Source organism: Ceratotherium simum, chromosome 8 (assembly GCF_057802395.1).
Source record: "Ceratotherium simum simum isolate JZ-2026a chromosome 8, ASM5780239v1, whole genome shotgun sequence".
NCBI lineage: Eukaryota > Metazoa > Chordata > Mammalia > Perissodactyla > Rhinocerotidae > Ceratotherium > Ceratotherium simum.
This window is the reverse complement of record NC_141907.1, coordinates 32420187-32444691: the sequence shown is the minus strand read 5'-3', so window position 1 is coordinate 32444691 and position 24505 is coordinate 32420187. Positions and strand designations below refer to the sequence as shown.

The 24505-nt window shown below is 36.4% G+C and overlaps 1 protein-coding gene and 1 long non-coding RNA gene across 5 annotated transcripts in view; one reads left to right on the top strand and one right to left on the bottom strand.

Annotated features, from left to right (window-relative positions):
• The window catches only part of WDR19 (WD repeat domain 19), a 103134-nt gene that overhangs the window by 62894 nt on the left and 15735 nt on the right, over window positions 1-24505 (bottom strand). For all 4 annotated transcript variants that reach the window (XM_087434201.1, XM_087434202.1, XM_087434200.1 and 1 more), the window contains 8 exons: window positions 22765-22845; window positions 21199-21311; window positions 20748-20921; window positions 10891-10961; window positions 10254-10426; window positions 10047-10161; window positions 9051-9157; window positions 8186-8308 (listed from right to left, as the gene is read on the bottom strand). In XM_087434201.1, the coding sequence (XP_087290327.1) occupies window positions 8186-8308; window positions 9051-9157; window positions 10047-10161; window positions 10254-10426; window positions 10891-10961; window positions 20748-20921; window positions 21199-21311; window positions 22765-22845 (957 nt within the window). The remainder of the gene's footprint in view (window positions 1-8185; window positions 8309-9050; window positions 9158-10046; window positions 10162-10253; window positions 10427-10890; window positions 10962-20747; window positions 20922-21198; window positions 21312-22764; window positions 22846-24505) is intronic.
• LOC147916426 (uncharacterized) overlaps window positions 1-24505 on the top strand; it is a 30941-nt gene that overhangs the window by 4800 nt on the left and 1636 nt on the right. The window contains exon 2 of the long non-coding RNA XR_015552905.1: window positions 10265-10298. This is a non-coding gene — a long non-coding RNA (uncharacterized LOC147916426). The remainder of the gene's footprint in view (window positions 1-10264; window positions 10299-24505) is intronic.

The following is a 24505-nucleotide window of genomic DNA, read 5'->3' as shown; positions in this document are numbered from 1 at the left end:
GTAAAGTTGCAGGATACAAAATCAACATACAAAAATCAGTTGCATTTCTGTACACTAACAACGAAGTAGCAGAAAGAGAAATTAAGAATACCATCCCATTTACAATTGCAACAAAAAGAATTAAATACCTAGGAATAAACTTAACCAAAGAGGTGAAAGATCTGGACACGAAAACTATAAAACATTTCTGAAAGAAATTGAAGAAGACACAAAGAAATGGAAAGATATTCCGTGCTCTTGGATTGGAAGAATTAACATAGTTAAGATGTCCATACTTCCTAAAGCCATCTATAGATTCAATGCAATCCCTATCAAAGTTCCAACAACATTTTTCACAGAAATAGAACAAAGAATTCTAAAATTTATATGGAACAACAAAAGACCCGAATAGCTAAAGGAATCCTGAGAAAAAGAACAAAGCTGGAGGTATCACACTCCCTGATTTCAAAATATACTACAAAGCTATAGTAACCAAAACAGCATGGTACTGGCACAAAAACAGACACACAGATCAATGGAATAGAATCGAAAGCCCAGAAATAAACCCACACATCTATGGACAGTTAATCTTTGACAAAGGAGCCAAGAACATACAATGGGGAAAAGAAAGTCTCTTCAACAAATGGTGTTGGGAAAACTGGATAGCCATATGCAAAAATGAAAGTAGATCCTTACCTTACACCATACACAAAAATTAACTCCAAATGGATTAAAGACTTGAATGTAAGACCTGAAACTGTGAAAGTTCTAGAAGAAAACATAGGCAGTACGCTCTTCGACATCAGTCTTAGCAACATCTTTTCAAACACCACATCTGACCGGGCAAGAGAAACAATAGAAAAATAAACAAATGGGACTACATCAAACTAAAAAGCTTCTGCACAGCAAAGGAAACCATCAACAAAATGAAAAGACAACCTAACAATTGGGAGAAGATATTTGCAAACCATACATCTGATAAGGGCTTAATCTCCAAAATATATAAAGAACTCATGCATCTCAACAACAAAAAACTACCAACCCAATTAAAAATGGGCAAAAGACCTGAACAGACATTTCTCCAAAGAAGATATACAGATGGCCAACAGACACATGAAAAGATGTTCAAAATCACTAACTATCAGGGAAATGCAAATCAAAACTACAATGAGATATCACCTCATGCCCGTCAGAATGGCTATAATTAACAAGACAGGAAACAACATGTGTTGGAGAGGATGTGGAGAGAAGGGAACTCTCATACACTGCTGGTGGGAGTGCAAACTGGTGCAGCCACTATGGAAAACAGTATGGAGAGTCCTCAAAAATCAACGATAGAACTACCATATGATCCAGCTATTCCACTGTTGGGTATTTATCCAAAGAACTTGAAAACACCAATTTGCAAAGGTACATGCACCCCTGTGTTCATTGCAGCCTTATTCACGATAGCCAAGACTTGGAAGCAACCTAAGTGCCCATCAAGGGACGAATGGATAAAGAAGCTGTGGTATATATACACAATGGAATACTACTCAGCCATAAGAAACGATGAAATCCAGCCATTTGTGACAACATGGATGGACATTGAGGGTATAATGCAAAGTGAAATAAGTCAGAGGGAGAAGGTCAAACACCGTATGATTTCCTTCATTAAGTAGTAGATAATAACAACAATAAACAAATACATAGGGACAGAGATTGGATTGGTGGTTACCAGAGGGGAAGGGGGGAGGGAGGAGGGTGAAAGGGATAATTCGGTACATGTGTGTGGTGATGGGTTGTAATTAGCATTTTGGTGGTGAACATGATGTAGTCCATGTAGAAATAGAAGTACAATGATGTACACCTGAAATTTTTACAATGTTATAAACCAATGTTACTGCAATAAACAAAAATTAAAGTGAGTCTCTTATAGATAGAAAAAAAAAAAAAGTAGGTTAAAGCTACAAATCAGAAAATGATTTCATTCATATGTGGAAGATAAACAAACACGTGAATAAGGAGAACAGATTGGTGGTCACCAGAGGGGAAGGAGGTAGGGGGAGGGCGAAAGGGGTAAAGGGACACATATGTATGGTGACACATAAAGACTGGACTGTTGATGGTGAACACCATGCAGTCTATATAGAAACTGAAATATAGTGATGTACACCTGAAATGTACACAATGTTGTAAGCCAATATGACCTCAAAATAATTTTTTTTAAAAAAGTACAAACTTCCAGTTATAAAATAATTAAGTCGTAGGGACATAATGTACAGCACGGAGACTATCGTTACTAATACTGGATTACATATTTGAAAGTTGCTAAGAGAGTAGATCTTAAAAGTTCTCATCACAAGAAAAAAAATTGTAACTGTGTGGTGATGGATGTTAACTAGACGTTGTGGTGATCATTTCACAATATATACAAATATCAAATCATTATGTTGTACAAATGAAATTAATATAATTTTATATGTCAATTATAGCTCAATAAATAAATAAGGAAAAATGAAAAAAAAAAAAAAAAAGAACATAATAATCCTAAATGGTTATGCACCTAATAACAGAGCTTCAATATACATAAAGCAAAACACCAATAGAAGTGCAAAGAGAAACAGACAAATCCACATTTGTAATCTGAGTTTTCAATACCCTTTTCTCAATAATTGATAGAACAAGTATATATAAAGTTAGAAAGAATATAGAAGTCTTGAATATTATCAACCAACTTGATCTAATTGACAGTCTAGAACAGGATACACATTTTTTCTAAGTACAAAAGAACATTTACCAAGATAGATCATATTCTGTACCATAAAATAAGTCTCACAAATTTAAAAGGATTTAAGTCATACAAACTATGTTCACTAACCGCAACAGAATTAAATCAGAAATCAGTAATAGAAAGATCTCTGTAAAATCTCAATCATTTGGAAACTAAACAGCAGACTTCTAAATAACCAATGGGTCAAAGAAGAAATTAAAAGGGAAATTATAAAGTATTTTGAACTGAATAAAAATGAAAACACAACATATCAGGATTTGTGGGATGCTGCTAAGGTAGTACTTAGAGGAAAAGTTCTAGCACTGAAGGAGTATATTAGAAAATAAGAATGGTCTCAACTCAATGAACTCAGTTTTCATCTTAAGAAACTAGAAAAAGAGCAACAAATTAAAGCCAAAATAAGCAGTAGAAAGGAAATAAAGATCAGAGTAGAAATCAATAAAACAGAAAATAGAAAACAGAGAAAAATCAATGAAACAAAAAGCTTGTTCTTTGAAAAGACCAACAAAACTGACAAACTTCTAGGCAGACCAATCAGGAAAAAAAGACAGAAATTACCAAAATCATAAATAGGTAGGTGACATTATCAGAGATTCTACCAATACTAAAAGGATAATAAGGAATATTATGAATAATTTTATGCCTATACATTTGATATCTTAGATGAAGAGACCAATACCTTGAAAAACACAAACTACCAAAGCTCACTCATGAAGAAAACAGATAACCCCAATAGCTTAATATCTATTAAAGTAATTGAATTTGTAGTTTAAAATCTTCCCATAAAGAAAAATCCAGGCCCAGATGGCTTCGTAGGAGAACAACTCTACCATGGCACCCTGGCTACCTTGCAGTCTCCACACAGGCCACCTAGACAAGGCTCAACTGTAGTCTGACTCATGTCTTGACAGAATGCTCTGTAATCTTCCCAGGAACATGGTAAGATAGGCAGTCGGGTGAAAAACTGTCACAAAGTCATTTCTCATCCACCTCTCTATCTTGAGGGAGGCTTTCCATGAAGCAGTTTCTCAGCAGCTTCCCTAGTTCCAACGATGCATAAGACTATACAGTTCACCTTCCTTAGGCTATAGCTACAAAGCATAAACTGCTTGGCTGTCCTCCACAATATAGTGACCCATAGCCCAGAGGGGCATCTGGCTCCTCCAGTTTGGTGTCATCCTGTGGGGCTAGGGATGTAGGGAACTGATATCATGCTGATCTTGCCTTTGCTGTCTACATCCATTTCGGTCTGTTTTCTCCTTACTGGCTGAATCTAAGGAAGTGCAACAAGCCAAGCTAGCAGGTACCACGGAACTGCTGCTTAGCCCTCACTGGTGGGCTTATCAAACATTTAAGGAAAAAACTAATACTATTTCTAATCAACTCTTCCAGAAAATTGAAGATGACTAACTCATTCTATGAGGCCCGCAATACTCTGATACTAAAACGAGACAAAGTCATTATAGGACCAACATCCCTCATGAACACAGATATAAAGATTATAAGCAAATTTTAGAAAATGAATTCAACAATGTACAAAAAGGAGGATACACAATGATCAAGTGGGGGTTATCCCAGGAATGCTGGGTTGGCTTAACATTTGAAAATTAATCAATATAATTCACAAATTATAAATAAACTAAAAAAAAAAACCCATGTGATCATTTCAATAGATGGAGAAAAAGCGTGTGATAAAATCCAACATCCATAAAAATTCTCAGCAAACTAGGAATAGAAAGGAACTTCAACTTGATAACAGGCATCTGTAAGAGATCTACAGCTAACACCATACTTAATGGTCAAGAACAAAATAAAGATACTGACTCTCACCACGCCCAATTCAACAATGTATTGGAATAAAAGGCATCAGATTGAGAAGGAAGAAGTAAAACTATCTTTATTCACAGATGACATTATCATCTATACAGAAAATCCAATGGGATCTACAAGAAAGCCATTAGAACTAATAAGTGAGTTTAGTTAGGTTGCTGTATACAAGATTAATATACAAAAATCAAGTGCATTTCTATATGCTATATATGAATAATCAGAAATTGAAATTAAAAAGCAATACCATGTACAATAGTATAAAAAATATGAAATACTTAGCTATAAATCAGACAAAAGATGTGAAAGACGTGTACAAAGAAAACTCAAAAGCACTGGCGTGAGAAATTAAAGAAAACCTAAATAAATGGGGATATATACCTTGTTCCTGGGTGGGAAGACTCAATATTGTTAAGACGCCAATTGATCTTTAAGTTCAACATGATCTCAATAAAAATCCCAGCAGGCATTTTATAAAAATTGACAAGCTTATTATAAAATTCAAATGAGAATGCAAAGGACTGAGAATAGCCCAAACAACTTTGAAAAAGAAACACAAAGTTAGAGAGCTAACACTACCTGATTTCAAGGCTTGTTATAAAGCTACTCAAAATAGTGTGACATTGGTATAAAGATAGACAAATATATCAATGGAATGAACAGAGAATCCAGAAAAAGATCCACACATTTATGGACAATTGATTTTTGACTAAAGTACAATGGCAATTCAGTGGAGGAAGGATAGTTTTTTCAACAAATGGTACTAGAACAATTAGATATTTATATGCAAAAAAATGAACTTTGAGGGGCTGGCCTGGTGGTGTAGTGGTTAAGTTTGCACGCTCTGCTTCGGCAGCCCGGGGTTTGCAGGTTTGGATCCCGGGCATGGACCTATGTACCACTTATCAGGCCCTGCTGTGGCAGTCATCCCACATATAAAGTGGAGGAAGATGGGCACAGATGTTAGCCCAGGGCCAGCAGTCTTCTTCAGCAAAAAGAGGAGGATTGGCAACAGATGTTAGCTCAGGACTAATCTTCCTCACCAAAAAAAAAAAAAAAAAAGAACTTCAATCCATACCTCACAGCATAAACAAAAATTAACTCAAAATGGATCACAAACCTAAATGTAAAACATGAAACTATAAAACTTCTAGAAGAAAACATAGAGAAAACTTTGTGACCTTTGGTTAGGTAAAAATTTCTTAGATATGACACCAAAAGCATGACCTACAAAAGAATAAATTGGACTTAATTAAAATAAAAAATTTCTCCTCTTTGAAAGATACTGTTGAAAAGACAATCCACGCACTGGGAGAAAATACTTGCAAAGCATATATCTGATAAAGGACTTGAACCAGAATATATAAAGAACTCTCAAAACTCAATAATAAGAAAACAAAACTCAGTTAACAAATGGTAAAAAAAATTGAACACTTCATCAAAGATATACAGACAGCAAATAAGCATAATGAAAAGATGCTTCACATCATTAGTCCATTAGGAAAATGCAAATTAAATCACAATGAGACTACATACTTATTAGAATGGCTAAAATTAAAAGGATTGACCATATCAAGTGTTGGTGAGGATGTAGAGGAATTGGAACACCCACACTCTGTTGATGGGAATGTAAAGTGGTACAACCAATTTAGAGAACAGTTTGTCAATTTCTTAAAAAGTTAAACATACACATGCCATTTGATGTAGTCATTCCACTTCAAGGTATTTATCCAAGAGAAAAGATAGTATATGTTCATACAAAGACTTGAACACAAATAATTATAGAAGCTTTATTGGTAAATATCCCAAACTGGAAACAACCCCAATGTCCGTCCATAGGTTTGTGGATAAGCAAATTATGATTTATGCATACAATGGAATACTATTCAGCAAGAAAAAGGAATGAAGTATCGATATGTACAACAACAGTGATGAATCTGAAAGTAATTATACTGAAGCCAGAAAAAAAGGAGTACATACTATCTGATTCCATTTATATAAAACTCTAGAAAATACAAACTCATTTATAGTGACAGAAAGCTCAGTGGGGAGAGATGGGAAGGAGGAATCATAAATGGGCATGAGAAAACTTTTGGGGGTGATGGATATGGTCACTATTTTGATTGAGTTGATGGTGTCTCACAGGTGTATACATATGTCAAAACTTATCAAATTGTAGACTTTACATAGTGCAGTTTATTGTGTAACAATTACACTTCAATAAAGCTGCTAAAAAACCCCAATATTTTCAGAATCACTCAAGAATGAGACACATCACAAGAAAAAAAAAATTTGTAACCATATATGGAGACAGATGTCAACTAAATTTATCATACTGATAATTTTTCTATATATACAAATATTGAATCATCACCGAAATATTGAATCAAGCTGTATACTTGAAGATAATATACTGTTATATGTCAATTATACCTCAATAAAAAAAAGAGAATGAGATAGAGATAAATGCTGCTTTGCTGGTAGACTACTACACGGTGAATTCTTATTTCAAAATGCTGTGTGGCATAGTGGAAAGAGCGGATTTTCCATCAGGAAATCGTATTCGAGTTCCACCTCTGCCGTAAACTTACTAACCTCTCAGTCTTCAATGTCTTCATCTTTAAAACTTCCCTGCTTATTTTATAGAGCTAATGAGATAAAATAAGTGAGATCAGGGCTTTATAAACTATGTGTCACACAAATGTATTATATTTACTATTATTTACCGTATCACTTACTGCTTTACCTGACACACGAGACCTACCTATAATAGCACAAAGACTGATTATTTTAGGTTAAATTTAAATTTTAAAAATTTCTCTCTTATGGCAATAGCCATGTTTTAAAACACGCTCTTTTTAAAAAACAATTTAATGTGAGAAAATGAAACCTTTGAAACACTGAATAATTGTTTTTCTAATGTGGAAAGCAATGCCTTTTCTACCAACTTGACTGAATTCTGTTAGAGACTGAACCAGATAACAGGTATGATATGATTTGAAAAACCGTTGAAAACATTTTACAAATATAAGATGCTATTACTGTAACTATATTTTATGTCCATGTGGCTAACGTAATATTCAGACCTTTAGGGTACTGATGACTCAAAGACCAACAAACTGAAGTAGGATTCTTAATATTCAATTAATTTTAATATTTATTAAATGCCTATTAAATGTAGGTACTGGAGGTATAAATTGAATGAGGTCTCTTATGTTCACCAACAAATTAAATCCTTAAGGTACCTAGATAAGGAAAATGAGGCTTGGAGGAGTTAAGTAGCAGATAGCAAGTCATAGAACTGGTATTTGAGCCTGGTATTTGAACTCAGTTTTCTAGACTCCAAAGTCTGCCCTTTTCACTATGCCATCAAAATGGCTTATAATTGCAAAAGCGCTTGATACTAGCAAATCAAGCTACCTATGTGCTCTACATAAGTATATATTTTTATATCTTTATATTATATAATTATAAATATTATATTTGTGTGACATGCAATATATTTAATAGATTTATATAATTATATATAAATATATAAAAATACCTTATATTACAAAGTAAAAATTAGCAATTCTCCATGTTCTGTATTAAAGAAGACATACGTACATCTGTACCATAGATGAGGAAATCACTAGTTAAGGCATGACACAGAATACGGCACTTATCATCCACTGCTGGGAAAAGTCGAGTCTCACGTTCTTCTTGAGCATCCAAGATTTCACTTTCTATCTAAAACATAAAGAATAATAATGGCTCATATATTTGAGTAAACCTGGTTTGCAATATCTAGAGGGTAGAGATGGTCCTTTTCTTTTGTTCAATTAAACATTCAGACTCACCAGACTACCACAGACCAGTTTACTCAGAAAGATATCAGGCAGGAACCATAGCTTGCTAGCAGGGCAGCATTAGACACCCCTCTTTAGTGGTAATAGTCTTCACAGCAGGCTCTGCAGCTGTCTAGTAGCTAATTTCTTTGGCTTCGCAGATGCAAAGAGTCAAGAAATAGATATGAGAGATGCCCTGGTTTAGAAGCCCCGTCTTCCAGGCGCTAATATTTTTTGAACAACTTAATAGGCATAGTTTTGAGGATTTCCGACAAGCGACATGCCCAAATACAAGAGTCAGTGCATTCCAGGAAGCCCAGAGGTATGGCATTCCCATCAGGTTTTTATAGTTAATTTATAGTTCCTTATAATGCAAATTAACGACAGGGTCATTTTTACCATAAGCACTGTTGCGAGTAGCACAGTGGATACTTTGTCAGGTTTCTGGGGAACAGACTAGAAAGTTAATTGAACATCTCACACAGAAGGGAAAGAGTTTTGTTAAACTTTATCCATACCTGGCTTTCTAGTTAGTTTGTACATAGTTGGTTCCTGATAATCATCGTTCTTGACAATCAGACATTAGGCTGTTTATCGTCATCACTTAATTGAGCAGGCCTCCAGGACATCAAAATTATACTTACCAAATGTAACTGGACTTTGCCTTCAAAAAGAGCAGCAGCATAGTCAGAATGAAGGCAAACACTGGCTACTGTCCCTAGATATTCCACATCTTTCAATTTTTTCACAGCTGTAGCAATTTAAACAAAACAATTAAAATATAGATTAATTTATCCTATATAAAGATTTGCAAAATAATTTTTAAATGTATGCCTTTGCAAGGATATTCTGAACTTAAAATTTTTATACTACTCATTCTAAAGAAAATCTTAGTTGTCACATAAATTTGCCTTCAGGAATTCCATAATTGTTCACATGAAACAGAATAATAGAAAATAAAATCACATGGAAAACAACCAAAAATTAAACCTTAGTGACAATAATGGTTTCCTCTTAATGGTGTACTCTATCTGAGGATAATTCTCAGGCTTGCTCTATTCCTGAGGGGTATCTGACCTCCAGTGGGAAAGGGGTGGAGACAGGAGGGAGGGTAAGAAAAAAAACCAAGGCTCCCTTCAGATGCTAAATGATCATTATTCAAAGAATAAAAGGGGGGAGAAAACCAACGTTTATTAAGTACCTACCAGCTGGAGAAGTGCCTAAGAAAGTCATCGTGTAACAGTAGATCACATACTTTATTTCATTTAATTTTTCTCATGATCCCTTACAAGTAGAAGAATCCTCATTTTCCAGATGAGCAAACCGAGGCTCAGAGGGGTAAAGAATTTATCTATATGCAGCTAAGAGAGGCAGAATGGGAATCTGAATTCAGGGCCTAATTCTAAAGGTCATACTCCGCCCACTATGCTATGCTGTCTTCACTACAAAGGTAAAGAATAAAACCTTTCCAAAAATTATTCAAATTTTTTAGAGGATTCACAAAACCATTTAAGCTAAGAAAGAGACGTCTAAAGAAACAAGAGTGAAAGACTTGGTCTTAAAAGAAACTTTCAGTGCTTCCCAAATAATAACAGAAATTCTAAGTCAGATAAGAAAACAACAACTGGATTTAGACTTGCCATTCTCTCCAAGGACATAAAACCAAGCTCGGTTATTCATTCCCACAGCCAGATGATAAAGTCCTACTGCTACAAAGTTGGGTTCCACGTCAACAGAAACTGTGATTGGTAGCTCCTATAATACAGAAAAGTAACAGTAGTAAATCAACTGCTAAAACTGTTTTGATTTTGTTAATAAATAAAATAAAAATAACACCATTTTCATACTCCTTCAACAGGGTTGGCTACGGTGACTTCAAGGAGGGAGGTGAGGTATGCAATCCTTGTGCTGCAGGCATCCCCGAGTATTGGAAGCTTGGTCAGGAAAACATGGAGTGAGCCCCTTTGGGTTGACAATGCCAGCAACTGGCCATCATCTGTCCAGGACAAGGTGCCCAACCCTGAAATAAGCGACAAAAGATTATTCAAAAACAAATGTACTGGTGCAGGCAAACAAGCAAATATTTTCACTTAAGCTACTAGAAGCATAAAGATCTTCAAATGTTTTCTTTAATAATTTAAATGGTCCTGATTTAGACTAGGAAATTCACCCAGGATTGGCATATGAATGTGAGCACTGACTCATTCAATACTGGTTCACAGGGAAAGTATGTGAGAATTTAGATTTTAGAACTGGAATTGGGATAAAACTCACTATAAATTTTTGGATGAAAGTGGACTTATATCCTTCTAGTCAAGGAGTATAACTCAACATAATTACTATAATAAGGAGGCTATTCCAGGGAGCTCTAGTGAAGGGTGTTAATTTTATTCCTCCTACAACGAAAGCAAATCATACAATAACAAACTCATTACTCTGTAATTGCAATGGTAAAATGTCAATCTGCTTCAGAAAAATCAGTACCTTTATTTTCATCATCCAGGTTAATTATAGCATACATGTCTTTTAATTCTGCCAAGTCATGGATTTTAATGCTGAAAAATAAAAAAAAATAAAACATTTTAAATATGAACATTAAGTAAAATTGTTTTAGTTCACAAAAAATTATAATCTATGGAACAGGTCAGTGTTCTCCAAAAAAGGGATATACAGGACGATCTATTGGGTTAAGGTAAGAAATTATTAGAATTTCTATATTTAATTATATTTACCTTTAAAATTTTTTTTTGGGTGGGGGAGTTGTGCCCAGTTTAATTCTCTGATCTATAGCTTCAGGAACAAGGAGGTTTAAGTTGTCCTGAAGAAAAGTTTGAGTAGGAAAAATCACTCCTGAGCAGTATTAATTATTGTTAAGATGAAACAGGTTTCTCTTTGCACTGTGCTCCCTCCACCACCCAGAGTTCTTTCATACAAAGAGAAGTGAGGTATAACAGAAAGAGCTTTCAATTTGCAATGATAAGGCACAGGTTGACAGCTCTGAAAAATGGGGCATAATATTACTTCATAGGGTTACCAGGAAGAGTAAGTCAGTTAATGCAAATGAAAGCTGTGTAGCACCATGTTTAGACCTAATAGCTGTAATATTTCTTTCCTCCTTGTCTCCTTTCCTCTCTCCTTTCCCTCTTTCTCCTCCCTCCCAGTGTTTTTCCTTTATGTATTTTCCCTCATTGTTTTCACTTAAACTTTTTATTTTGATGTAATTCTAGATCCACATGCAGTTGTAAGAAATAATACAGGGAGATTCTGTGTACTCGTTACCTTTTCCTCCAATAGTAACATCTTGAAAAACTATGGTATAATATCATAATCAGGATACTGACATTGATATAATCCATGAATCTTATTCAGATGTCCCTAGTTTCACTTGTACTTATTACACGTGTATTTAATTCTATGCAATTTTATCACATGAGATTCCTGAGATCCACAACCAGTCAGGATACAGAACAGTTCCTTTAATGCAAAGATGCCCCATGTTGCCCTTTTATAAACACACTTACCTCCTTCCTCCCCACCTCAGGCCCAGCCCTAACCCCGGCCACCCCTAGTCTGTTCTCCATTTCTATAATTTTATCATTTCAATATTGTATAAATGGAATCATACAGTATGTAACCTTTGGGGATTGGCTTTTTTCACTCAGCATAATTTTCTGGAGATTCATCCAAGTGGTTGTGTGCATCAACAGTTTGTTCCTTTTTATTGCTGAGTAGTATTTCATGGTATGGATGTACCAGTTTGTTTAACCATTCACCCACTGAAGGACATCTGGATTGTTTCTAATTGCTGACTATTACAAATAAAGCTGCTATAACCACTCATATTCAGGTTTTTCTGTGAACATAAGTTTTCATGTCTCTGGGAAAAACGGCCAGGAGTGCAATTGCTGGGTTACATGGTAATTGCATGTTTAGTTTTTTTTTAAGAAACTGCCAAACTGTCTTCCAGAGTAGCTGTGCTATTTTACACTCCTACCAGCAATGCATGAATGACCCAGTTTCTCCTCCTCCTTGCCAGCATTTGGTGTTAGCACTATTTCTAATTATAGCCATTCTAATAGATGTGCAGTGATATCTCATTTCGGTTTGAATTTGCATTTCCCTAATGGCTAATAATGTTGAACATCTTTTCATGAATTGATCTACCATCTGTATATCTTCTTTGCTGAAATGTATGTCTTTTGCCCATTTTCTAATTGGATTGTTTGATTTTTTTACTTTTGAGAGAGCCCTTTATATATTTTAGATACTAGACCTTTGTTGGATATGTGGTTTGCAAATATCTTTTCTCATTTTGCTGCTTATCTTTTCATTCTCTTAAGAGAATCTTTCACAGGGCAAAAGTTTTTAATTTTGATGAAGTCTAATTTATGAATTTTTCCTTATATAGATTGTTTTGGTTTCAAATCTAAGAACTCTTTGCCTAACCCTAGATCCAGAAGATTTTCTGTTTTTTCTGTAAAAATGTTACAGTTTTGCATTTTACATTTAAGTCCATGATCCACTGAGTTAATTTTTGATTAAGGTATAAGCCTTAGATTCTGGTTCATTTTTTTTTTTTTCCCCGCTTATGGATGTCCAATTGCTGCAGCACAATTTGTTGAAAAGGCTGTTTTTATTCTACTGAATTACTTCTGCACTTTTGTGAAGAATCAGTTGTACATATTTGCATGGGTTTACTTCTGGCTTCTCTCTTCTGTTCCATTGATGTATATGTCTTCCCCTCTGCCAATACCACATAGTTTTGATTACTGTAGCTATATAGTAAATTTTAATATCAGGTAGAAGGATTCCTCCCATTTTATTGCTCGTTTTTTAAGATTGCTTTTAGCTATTTTAGGACCTGTGATTTTGCATATACATTTTAGAATAAAGTTGTCTATATATACAAAAACCCATGCTGGAAATCTGATACAAATGTCATTAAACCTATAGATCAATTTGGAGAGAACTGACATCTTTACCCATTGAGTCTTCCAACTTAGGAACACAGTATGTCTCTCCATTTATTTGGGTCTTCTCTGATTCCTTTCAGCAGCATTTTGTAATTTTCAGTATACAGATCTTGTGCATATATCATTAAGTGTATATCTAAGTATTTCATTTTCTTTGGATTAAAAAATAGTATCATATTTTAAATTTGGTTTCCACACGTTCATTGTTAGTATATAGAAATGTGATTGATTTTTGTGTGTTGATCTTATATCCTGTAACCTTGCTTAACTCGCTTAGTTTTAGTTCTGGGAGTTTCTTGTTTGTAGAATCCTTGGGATTTTCCGTGTAGACAATCAAGACATCTGCAAATAGAGATAGTTTTACTTCTCCCTTTCCAATCTGGATGTGGTGTATTTCTTTTTCTTGCCTTACTGCAGTGGCTAGAATTTCTAATATTAGGTTGAGTTAGAGTAGTGAAAGTGGGTATGCTTGCCTTGTTCCCAATCTTACAAACATTTAGTCTTTCACCATTAAGTATGATGTTAGCTACAGGTTTTTTGTAGATGTTCTTTAACAAGTTGAGGTAATTTCCCTCTATTCCTAACTTGCTGAGAATTTTTTTCAGGAATGGGTGTTGGATTTTGTGAAATATTTTGTGTGTGTCAATTGATATGATTATATGATTTTCCTTTAGCTGTTGTGACAGTAATTATGTTGATTTGTGATGTTAAACCAGCCTTGCCTACTTGGAATAAACCCCACTTGGTCATGAGGTATAATTCATTTTATACATTGCTGGATTCAGTTTGCTAAATTTTGTTGAGGATTTTTGTGTCCAAGTTCATGAAAGATATTGGTCTGTAGTTTTCTTTTTTTTTAATACTCTCTTTGTTTGATTTTGATATAAGGGTAACACTAGCGTCATAAAATAAGTTGAGAAGTGTTCTCTTTTTTATTTTCTGAAGAGCTTTTGTAAAATTAATATTAACTCTTTTTTAAATGTTTGGTAGAATTCTCCAGTGAAACCATCCAGGCTTGGAGATTTATTTTTCAGGACCTTTAAAATTATTATTCAATTTCTTTAATGGTTACAAGGCTAATTCAGATTATTTCATACGAGTTGAGGTTTGGCAGTTAGTGGTTTTTGAAGAATTCCACATCTTCTAAGTTGTCAAATTTTCTGAGTGTAAAGTTGTTTGCAGTATTCCTTTATTATCCTTTTAATGGCTTCCAGATCTGTAGTGATACTCATTTCTTTCTTGATATTGGTAATTTGGGTCTTCTCTCTTTTTATTTTTGTCATTCTTGCTAGAGGTTTATCAATTTTATTTTTTTTTCAAGAAAAAAGCTTTTTGTTGATTTTTTTCCTAATTTTTAAATTTTCAATTTCATCAACTTCTGCTCTATATTAATTTTCTTCCTTCTACTTTGGGCTTATTTTGCTCTTTTTCTAGTTTCTTGATGTAGGCACTTAGATTATTAATTTGAGATCTTTTCTCTTTCCTATGTAAGCATTTAGTACTATAAATTTTCTTTTCACCACTGGTTTAGCTGCCTCTCATATATTTTATATGTTGCATTTTCATTCAGTTCTATGTATTTTTAAATTTGCTTTAAGATTTACTTTTTGACCCATGAATTATTTGGAAGTAGGCTGTTTAATTTCCAAGTGTTTAGAGAATTTCCTGTTGTCTTTCTGTTACTGATTTTGAGTGTGATCACATTATGGTCAGAGAATACTTTTTGTATGATTTCAATTTAAATTTGTTAAGGTTTGTTTCACGGCCCAGGATATGGTCCATCTTGGTGAATGTTCTACAGGCACTTGGAAAAAATGTGTATTCTGTTGTTTGGTGGAGTGTTCTATAGATGTCTGTAAGATCTAGCTGGTTTATAGCGCTGTCCAACTCTGTTGCGAGTTTAGCTAAGCTACTTGATGGTATTGCTGCCTTGGTATCCACTTTGTTTGGCCAAGTGGCCTGCAGTGACCTTAAACTGACATGTAGCCCCTTATGCTAGTGCATGTCCTAGATATCAGCCCACAGAGTCACAAGCAAATGTAAGTTCCTGATGTGACTTCCCCAACAGCCCTTGTGATTAACAGTCTCCTCTGCCTCCCAACACCTTCCCCTTATGCACCCCTTAGATAAGACCCCTATGGGGCTTACCAAAACCTCTCTCTTTTGGTTTGAATTGACCAATCCGGCCTTATCCTGAGAACCCTACAGCAGTTCATCTATTAACCCTCTTAAAGGCATGTGCCCTGGGTCCTGTCTCTTTCTACCTTGACCTCCCTGTGAGGCCCCCTGAGGCATGCCAGGTACCTCCTCCAGGACCTGTGAATAACAAACTTCTCTATTTCAATTCCTCTTGTGTGTGTTGTTGATCCGGCATCCTGTGCTCCACTTGATAAGTGTTAATGTGACAAATTCATAACAAAGTCCTTTACTTCCTTGTTGATCTTCTGTCTAGTTGTTCTATACATTACTGAAAGTGGGGTATTGAAGTCTCCAACTATTATTGTTAAATTGTCTATTTCTTCCTTCAATTCCATCAGTTTTTACTTCATGTATTTTGGAGCTCTGTTGTTAGGTGTAGACTCACTTAGCATTATTATGTCTAATCAATACGCAATATCCTTCTTTATCCCTAGTAATTTTCTTTGCTCTTTGTCTGGTATCAATATAGCCACCCTGGCTTTCTTCTGATTAGTGTTCACATGATTTATCTTTTTCCATCCTTTTACTCTTACCTAAGTATACCATTACATCATTATATTTGAAGTGAGTTTCTTATAGACAGCATATAATAGGATCGTTTAAAAATTCCATTCTAGGGGCCTGGCCCTGTGGCGTAGCGGTTAAGTGTGTGCACTCCGCTGCTGGCGGCCCGGGTTCGGATCCCAGGCGCACACTGATGCACCGCTTGTCAGCCCATGCTGTGGCAGCATCCCATATAAAAAGTGGAGGAAGATGGGCACAGATGTTAGCCCAGGACCAGTCTTCCTCAGCAAAAAGAGGAGGATAGGCATGGATGTTAGCTCAGGGCTGATCTTCCTCACACACACAAAAAAATAAATAAATAAAAAATTCTATTCTAATAGTCTATGTCTAATAACTTTGTCAATTACACTTAACATAGTTATTGATATGTTTGAATTTAAGTCTACTGTTTTATTATTTGTTTTCTGTTTATTCCTTCTGTCTTTCATTCTTCTGTTTTTCCTTTCTTCTCTTCTTTTAGACTTAAACATTTTAGTATTCTATTCTAATTTATTGTTTTTTTGTATATATCTCTTCATATAGTTTTAGTGGTTGCTCTAGATTACAATATACATATTCAATTTCTCATAGCCTACTTAGAATCAGTGTTTTACCACTTCAAGCAGAATACAGAAATCTTATCACATATAAGAAATTTACCCTCTCCCCTTTATGTTGTAGTTGTCTTATGTATTCCATCTTCATGCACTGAACACACTATCAGACAATATTAATAATTTTTGCTTTCAATAGCCACATATATGTTAAAGATTTCAAAATAAAAAAATAGTCTATTGTATTTACCTAGCTATTTACCATTTCTGTCGCTCTTCCTTCATTCATGATGTCTTAAATTTCCTCTGTCACCTGTTCTCTTCTATCTGAAGAACTTCCTTCAGCAATTCTTTTAGAGCAGATTGGTTAGCAATAAATTTTCTTCCTTTTCCTTCATCTGAGAATATTTTTTTTTTTCAGGCCTGAGGGCCTTCTTGAGTATTTCTTGTAGTGGGGGTCTCGTGGCCATGAACTCCCTTAGCTTTTGTTTATCTGGGAGAGTTACTATTTCTCCATCATATTTGAAGGATATTTTTGCTGGATAGAGTATTCTTGGCTGAAAGTTTTTGTCTTTCAGTATTTTGAATATATCATTCCAGTCTCTTCTAGCCTGAAAAGTTTCTGTTGAGAAATCCGCTGAGAGCCTGATGGGAGTTCCTTTGTACGTTATTTTTTGTTTGTGTCTAGCTGCCCTTAATATTGTTTCTTTGTCGTTGACCCTGGCTAGCCTTACCACTAGGTGTCGTGGTGAAGGCCTTTGTCTGTTATTATATATAGGTGTCCTGTTGGCTTTGCTTACTGGTATTTCCTGCTCCTTCCCCAGATTTGGGAAATTCTCAGCTATTATTTCCTTGAATAGGCTCTCTGTTCCTCTTTCCCTCTCCTCTCCCTCAGGAATACCTATAATTCTTATGTTACATTTTCTAATAGAGTCAGATATTTCTCGGAGTCTTTCTTCATTTCTTTTCAGTCTTAGTTCTCTCTCCTCTTCCATCTGGAGTATATCTGTATTCCTATCCTCTAAAGTACTAATTCTTTCCTCCATATTGTCAGCTCTGTTCTTTAAAGATTCCAGATTCTCCTTTATCTCCTCCATTGTGTTCTTCATCTCCATCAACACTGATTGGTTTTTCTTTATGATTTCAATCTCTTTTGTGAAGAAACTCCTAATCTCATTGAATTGTTTGTCTGTGTTGTCTCGTATTTCATTGAGTGTTTTTATGATAGCTATTTTGAAATCTCTGTCATTTAGTTTATGGATTTCTGGGTCTTCGGGGTTGATTTCTGGGTGCTTGTCATTTTGTTTCTGGTCTGGTGATTTCATATATTTTTGCATTGTGGTTCCTGTGTTGGTTTTGTTTTTCCTCATCCTGGAAGTCTCTGGTTGCAATTTCCACCTGCCGCCACTGTCTGGTGGTAAAGGGCTGTGTAGTCTAAGCCCGCTGCGCTCTGCCCTGGTTTTTCTGCTGCGATCCGCAGTTTTGTTTTTTTTTTTTCCCGCTGCGATCCACGGGTCCAGTCGTTTGATCAGGTCTGCCTCGGATCGCTAGGTCTGGTCTGGTCGGTTGAGCTGCAGAGTCCGGGTTGCGGGGAGCGGGGAGCTCTCTCTTTTGCCCTCTGGGTCCCTGACGTTGGAGGCTTCTCGTTTGCCCCTCTTTATCCGCTCTCTGGGGTGCTCAGATGTTGATGGTAGCCCTGTGGCTCCTCTGAGTCCTCTGTGCGGGAGTTTCCCACTGGCTGAGAGAGTCCAAAGAGCCACGGTTTCCCCGCCGAGGGCCGCCCCTCCCCCCTCTCTGGGAGCTGCGCGGACCGGGATCGCTGATCTGATGGGGAGGGAGAGGAGTTCTCCTTACCTCTCCCCACTTCCTCCGGGGGCCCAGCACGTTCCACTCTCAGATGTGCGGCAGTGTGGATCCCTCCGCTCTAGGTTTTCACTGTCTGGGATTCCGTTGTTGGTCTGTGACTGTTGCTTTTGTTGTATCTTGTCGGGGGAAGAGTTCACGGGAAAGCTCACTCCGCCATGATGCTGACGTCACTCTCCTGAGAATATTTTTATTTCACCTTCATTACTGATGGATATTTTCGCTGGATACAGAATTTCAGTTGATGGTTCTTTTCTTTCATCACTTTACGAATGTAGTGATGCTTCCTTCTGGCCTCTATGCTTTATCGTGAGAAATCCACTGTCATTCAAATCGTTGTTCTCTGGCAGCTTTCAAGATTTTTTCTTTGTTTTTAGTTTTTAGCAGATTGATTATGATGCGTCTGAGCCTAGATTTCTTTGGATTTATCCTTTTGGGGATTTGCTGAGCCTCTATAATATATACGTTTATGTCTTTTGCCAAACATGAGAAGTTGTCAGCGATTATTTCTGAGACTCTTATGACACAAATGTTAGATGTTTTGGTATTGTTTCACAGGTCCCTGAGGCTCTGTTCACTTTTCTCCAATCTTCTTATTATCTGCGTTCAAATTGGATATTTCACTACCTATCTTCAAGTTCACTGACTCTTCACTCTGTGACCTCCATTCTGATATTAATTAAGTACACTGTATTAATTATATTTTTCAGTTCTAAAATTTCCATTTGGTTCTTCTTTATAGGTTCTATTTCTTTTCTGAGACTATGTTTCCATTTGTTTTGAGAATGCTAAGCCCTTACCTCTTGGAGCATTTTTATAATAGCTGCTATCTGCCATCATCTGGGCACTGGTGTTTTTTGATTGCCTTTTCCCAAGCAAGTTGAAATTTTCCTTGTTCTTCATATGTCAAGTAATTTGGGGTTATATTCTGGACATTTTGCATATTATGTTATGAGACTCTGTGTCTTGTTTAAATCCCATGGAGAAGGTTCATTTTTTTTTTCTTTTTTAGCAAGCAATCAACTCAGTTGGGTTCAAGCCACAAGTTTTAACCAGGCTTTTGTGGGTCATGGTTTCAATGTCAGTCCCACTTTTTCAACGCCTTTGCAGTGGTATTCAGATATGTCCCTGTATGGCCCACTCAGTGGCCAGTATAGGACTCAGGCCATGATCTAGCCCTTAGTTCAGTTCTCAAAGTCTTTGGTATGTGTTTAGGATGAGATACACATACACAGCTCAGGGGTGAACCTGGGAGTTCACAATATCTTTATATGGCTGCTTTCCAGAGTTCCTCCTTCTCCAGATCTTCCTGATATTTTTCAGTTCCCTGGGGCTCCTCTCTTTGGTCTTCCAGCAAGAAAGCTGGGGCTCTAGTTACCCTGCTTTGCCTTGTACTTTCCACAACTGCACCTGCACCTGCGGCCAAGCAGTGGGAGGATAGAGAGAAAAATAAACAACCAGGGTTTGCCCCACCCTCTTGGGACCACAGCTCCCCCAATTGGAGAGGAATATTACCCTCCATCAGAGTTTTAGGTGCCTGTGGGTCCTTGCTGCCATTGCAGTTGCTGCCTCTGTCATGGTGAGATTGCTTGGTGGCGTGAGAGAACAAAGAAAGAAAAAGAAAGGAAATTGGGGCATTTCCTCAACTCTCTCTGACTGTTAAAAGGTCTCTTTCCTGCAACTTGAGCCAGAACTAGAGGGCTGCTCTCAGAGTCTCTCTGTCTATGCTCTGGTGCCTACTTCTGAATTTCGGGCTGCCTTGAGTCCTGAGAAAGACCAGAGGACAAACAGGAGACTCACTGCTGGTTTAGTGGTACTTCTTCTCCAATGTGCCTGCTACTATTTACTTCTCAGAGTCCTTAAACAGCTGTTCCATGCATTCTGTCCAGGCTTTATAGCTGTAGTCAGTGAGAGAGACGGGTGGAGTATGCTTACTCTGTGTTACCTGGAACTGCCTATTTTATCTTTAAGATTGATTTTCAAGCATACTCTATTTTAGGTTTTGTATTTAATACACATTTAGTATTTTAGGTTTTGCCTGAGAGTTAAAGGCAGAAGTAATGGAGTCTTAGGAATTTTCAATTGCAAACATGTTCTAAGAGTGCAAGAAAGTTATGGTTGACAGACTCACTTTAGCTATCAAAGTCTTGTTGACTCTGTTGAATATTCCTCATATAAGCTTTCCTAGGTATTTGTGAATATAACTTACCAGTTATCGCCACATGTAGCAGCTTTGTTAAGGGTCTGTGATACTGCAATACTTGTTAGACTATCTTTATGGTCACGAGCCTGAAATATCTCTTGACCAATCTCTCGAATATGAGTGGAAATGACCACAAAAATTCCACGCGAAAAACCAACCATGATGTAGCCATCACCATACCTATAGTAACAAAGGCAATAACACAGTAAAAAGGGAGATTAACTCTCATTGGCAATACAATAAATAAGCAAGTACATTAAAACTAAGGAATTAGAGAATATAATTTATCAAGGGCCTACGTGCCAGATAATATGCTAGGTAGTTTCACGTACTAAATCGTAGTCTGTAATCCAGAAACTGTTATATATAGAAGTGAAAATGCTACTGGCAAAAATTAAATATAATTAGTAAAGAAAAACACATGGATACCTTTCTGTAATGAGCTTTTTGTACGTACCAGCTATAGCAGACAATGTTGCCATAGCGCTGCTGAAATTCCAGATCAACTGGGCTATCTGGTTCATTCAGATTAAAAAGAAACAAAGTTTTCTTGCCAACCACTACACTTATCTGCCAGAAAAAATTAAGAGATTGTGAAATGAATTACTCAGTACTTCATGAAAAGACCAATAAGCAAATTCAAACAGCTGAACCTAATTTATGAATATAATGAGCCAAGTTTAGACATGTTTAATGTTATAATTAGTAAGGCAACAATATGACCAAAAGAAGACATTTTACTAATATATAGTCTGGGAAGGGTCCTTGGCTTTATATACCCTTTGAAGTATACTAAAATAGCTGAGTGGAATAACATTTTAAAATTCTCTATACTTCTCATTAGAGTACTATGCAATATAGGACTATTAAGTGTGACATAGTTCCATTGAAACTGAATTCATATTTGGAGTATAGAGAGTCTTCCATTCTAAAAGGCCATCCTGATTTTGAACCATCCGGGATTACAGGTCCACACTCGTGTGGATAATCTAGCTTGGCTTTTTTTAATCATCACTCTTTCCCTCATTTGCAGATCACTAGTCAATGTGGCTAGACTAGTGTCCCTCTGTTACCCACACAAGACAAAACTTAACTGTTATTTTCAGTGGAGACTGTAATTGTGTTGGGGAGAGGGAAGAGTGCATTACTTATTTGGGCTTATTAAGGGTGATGGATATATGTGAAAAGAGAAATATATTTTTCCTTGATTCTATGATGCTATCAATTATAAGTCACTATCAATTTAATAACAGCTTTTTAAGAAATAAAGAAACATTACTTCATTAAATGTATTCATGTTGACTGTGAAAATCATCTGGATTTTAGAATGTTAAAATGTGCATCCAAGGTACTGAAAAAATAAGAACTACAATTTCCAGAGCTCTGCTTACCCCATCTGATAGAGTGAAAATAAAAAGTCATATAGAAATCAACACTTCTGTTCATAAAGGTACCCCCACTGTTTTTGCTACCACAAGAGTGAAAAGAGCAATACCAACTGTAACAGGAAGCTATCCTCATTTGCTGTGAAACCAGGTAGCCAGCAGCAGCAAAAACAACTTTTAGGCCTGAGACTGGGGCCTACATTGGTTTAATAAGTGATGGATTATAATTTTTTTTTTTTTTTGGTGAGGAAGATCAGCCCTGAGCTAACATCCATGCTAATCCTCCTCTTTTTGCTGAGGAAGACCGGCTCTGAGCTAACATCAATTGCCAATTCTCCTCCTTTTTTTTTTTTTTCCCCCCAAAGCCCCAGTAGATAGTTGTACATCCTTCTAGTTGCTGTATGTGGGACGCGGCCTCAGCACGGCCGGAAAAGCGGTGCGTCGGTGTGCGCCCGGGATCCGAACCTGGGCCGCCAGTAGCGGAGCGCACGCACTTAACTGCTAAGCCACCGGGGCCGGCCCTGACGGATTATAATTTTTTTATCACTACAGATTCAGAGCCATCCTAGAAAAGGAAATAGTATATTCCACAAAATTATCAAAATAACTTGGGCATGGATTTGATTTAGAATTCTTACTGTGCTTTCAGCAGCAGAGGTTCGGTCATCAGTCTTCATCATGGAAAACTGCATGTTGCTGGGCTCGGATCTCACTGGAGTCTGCAGGGGTAAAAATATTATCATTATGAATAAACCCAACACTATAATTCTTTCTGAATGCTAATAAAACAGGTAACTTTCTTTCAATTTTGTTATGTGTTGGACTAATAACCTGAAAATCTCACTTCCACAAACATCTAGAAATTCTGGATGAAACAGAACATATATCTTATTAAATGGATAGGTAAGGAAAATTTCCAGGTACCATAAGCAAAGATGAAACTGAAAACCAAAGTGTGGGTAGAAACTGAACCTGCAGCCACCCAGAGCAGCTAGTAGAGGAGACAGTAAGGAGTCCATTTGACTTGGGTTGAGCTTTGGGTCAGAAAAGAGCTGAAAAACTTATTTTCAAATCAAAGACTTTCCCTTATATCCTCATTATGGTCTGAGGTTCAAATTTATACTTTGAATGGTCTAGAAACTCCCTGCAGTGTTTGGCAAAAACAAATCCAAAGCTTCTTCCAAGGCTGCAAAAAATTCCCACAGATAAGCCCTGCTGAAGATGAGTTCACAATTCAAGACGACAAAACTCACAAAGAAACAACACACCAAGAGCAAGAGTCAGCAGATCTAAAAATAGGAGAATTATCAGAGAGAGAGAGAGGTCATAAAATAAATACTTTTAAAATGACTAAAGAGGGGCCGGTCCCATGGCTTGGCGGTTAAGTGCGCGCGCTCTGCTGTTGGCGGCCCGGGTTCGGATCCCAGGCGCGCACCGACGCACCGCTTCTCCGGCCATGCTGAGGCTGTGTCCCACACACAGCAACTAGAAGGCTGTGCAACTATGACATACAACTATCTACTGGGGCTTTGGGGGGAAAAATAAATAAATAAAATCTTTAAAAAAAAAATAAAATGACTAAAGACATGAAAGGACACGTAAGTATGAGAAAAGACAACACTTTTTTTAAAAGCCCAGGCAGATTTTAAAAGGAACTACAAATTATTTTCTAAAATAAAATGTAGAGGCATTAAAATAAAAAAAACTCAATGGGATAGACAGAAGATCAGAAAATTTAAAGAAAGAATAAGTGCACTGATTTGAGGAAATTATCCAGAAGGTTGCACAGAGTGACAAAAAGATAAACTATGAAAGAGAGATTAAGAGATATGAGAAAGTCTAACAGATGCTCCAGACGGACAGAATAGAAAGGGCAAGAGATAATAGTCAAGAGATAATGATTAAGAATTTTCCAGAACTGATGAAAGACAGCAATCTTCAGATTCAGGAAGCAAGACAAGTCCTCAGCAGGATAAATAAAAATAAATTCACACAAGTAACACTGGAGTGGTCTGCAGAATAGCAAAGTCAAAGCAATTTAGAGAACATACCAAATGAAGCAATACTTAAAATGTATGCTTGCTTACCATACGACAACTTAAGTAGCATGTCTAATTCTGGAAGCATACTTCTTAGGAATTAGACATGGGAAATAGTTATCTTGTATGTAAATAATGGCTGAATGGTAGTTGCTTCCTGGGATGTTATGTGCAAAAATATTCTAGGGCCACGTCTCGATTCAGTGGAGAAAAGAATGCCAATATCTACTGATGATATCTGATATGGATACAAGAGGGAGGAGCTGTAGTAGCACTTGTACTATATAGATCTACCATTCTAATTCTAAAAGGCACCAATATAGAATGATCAAAATTATAA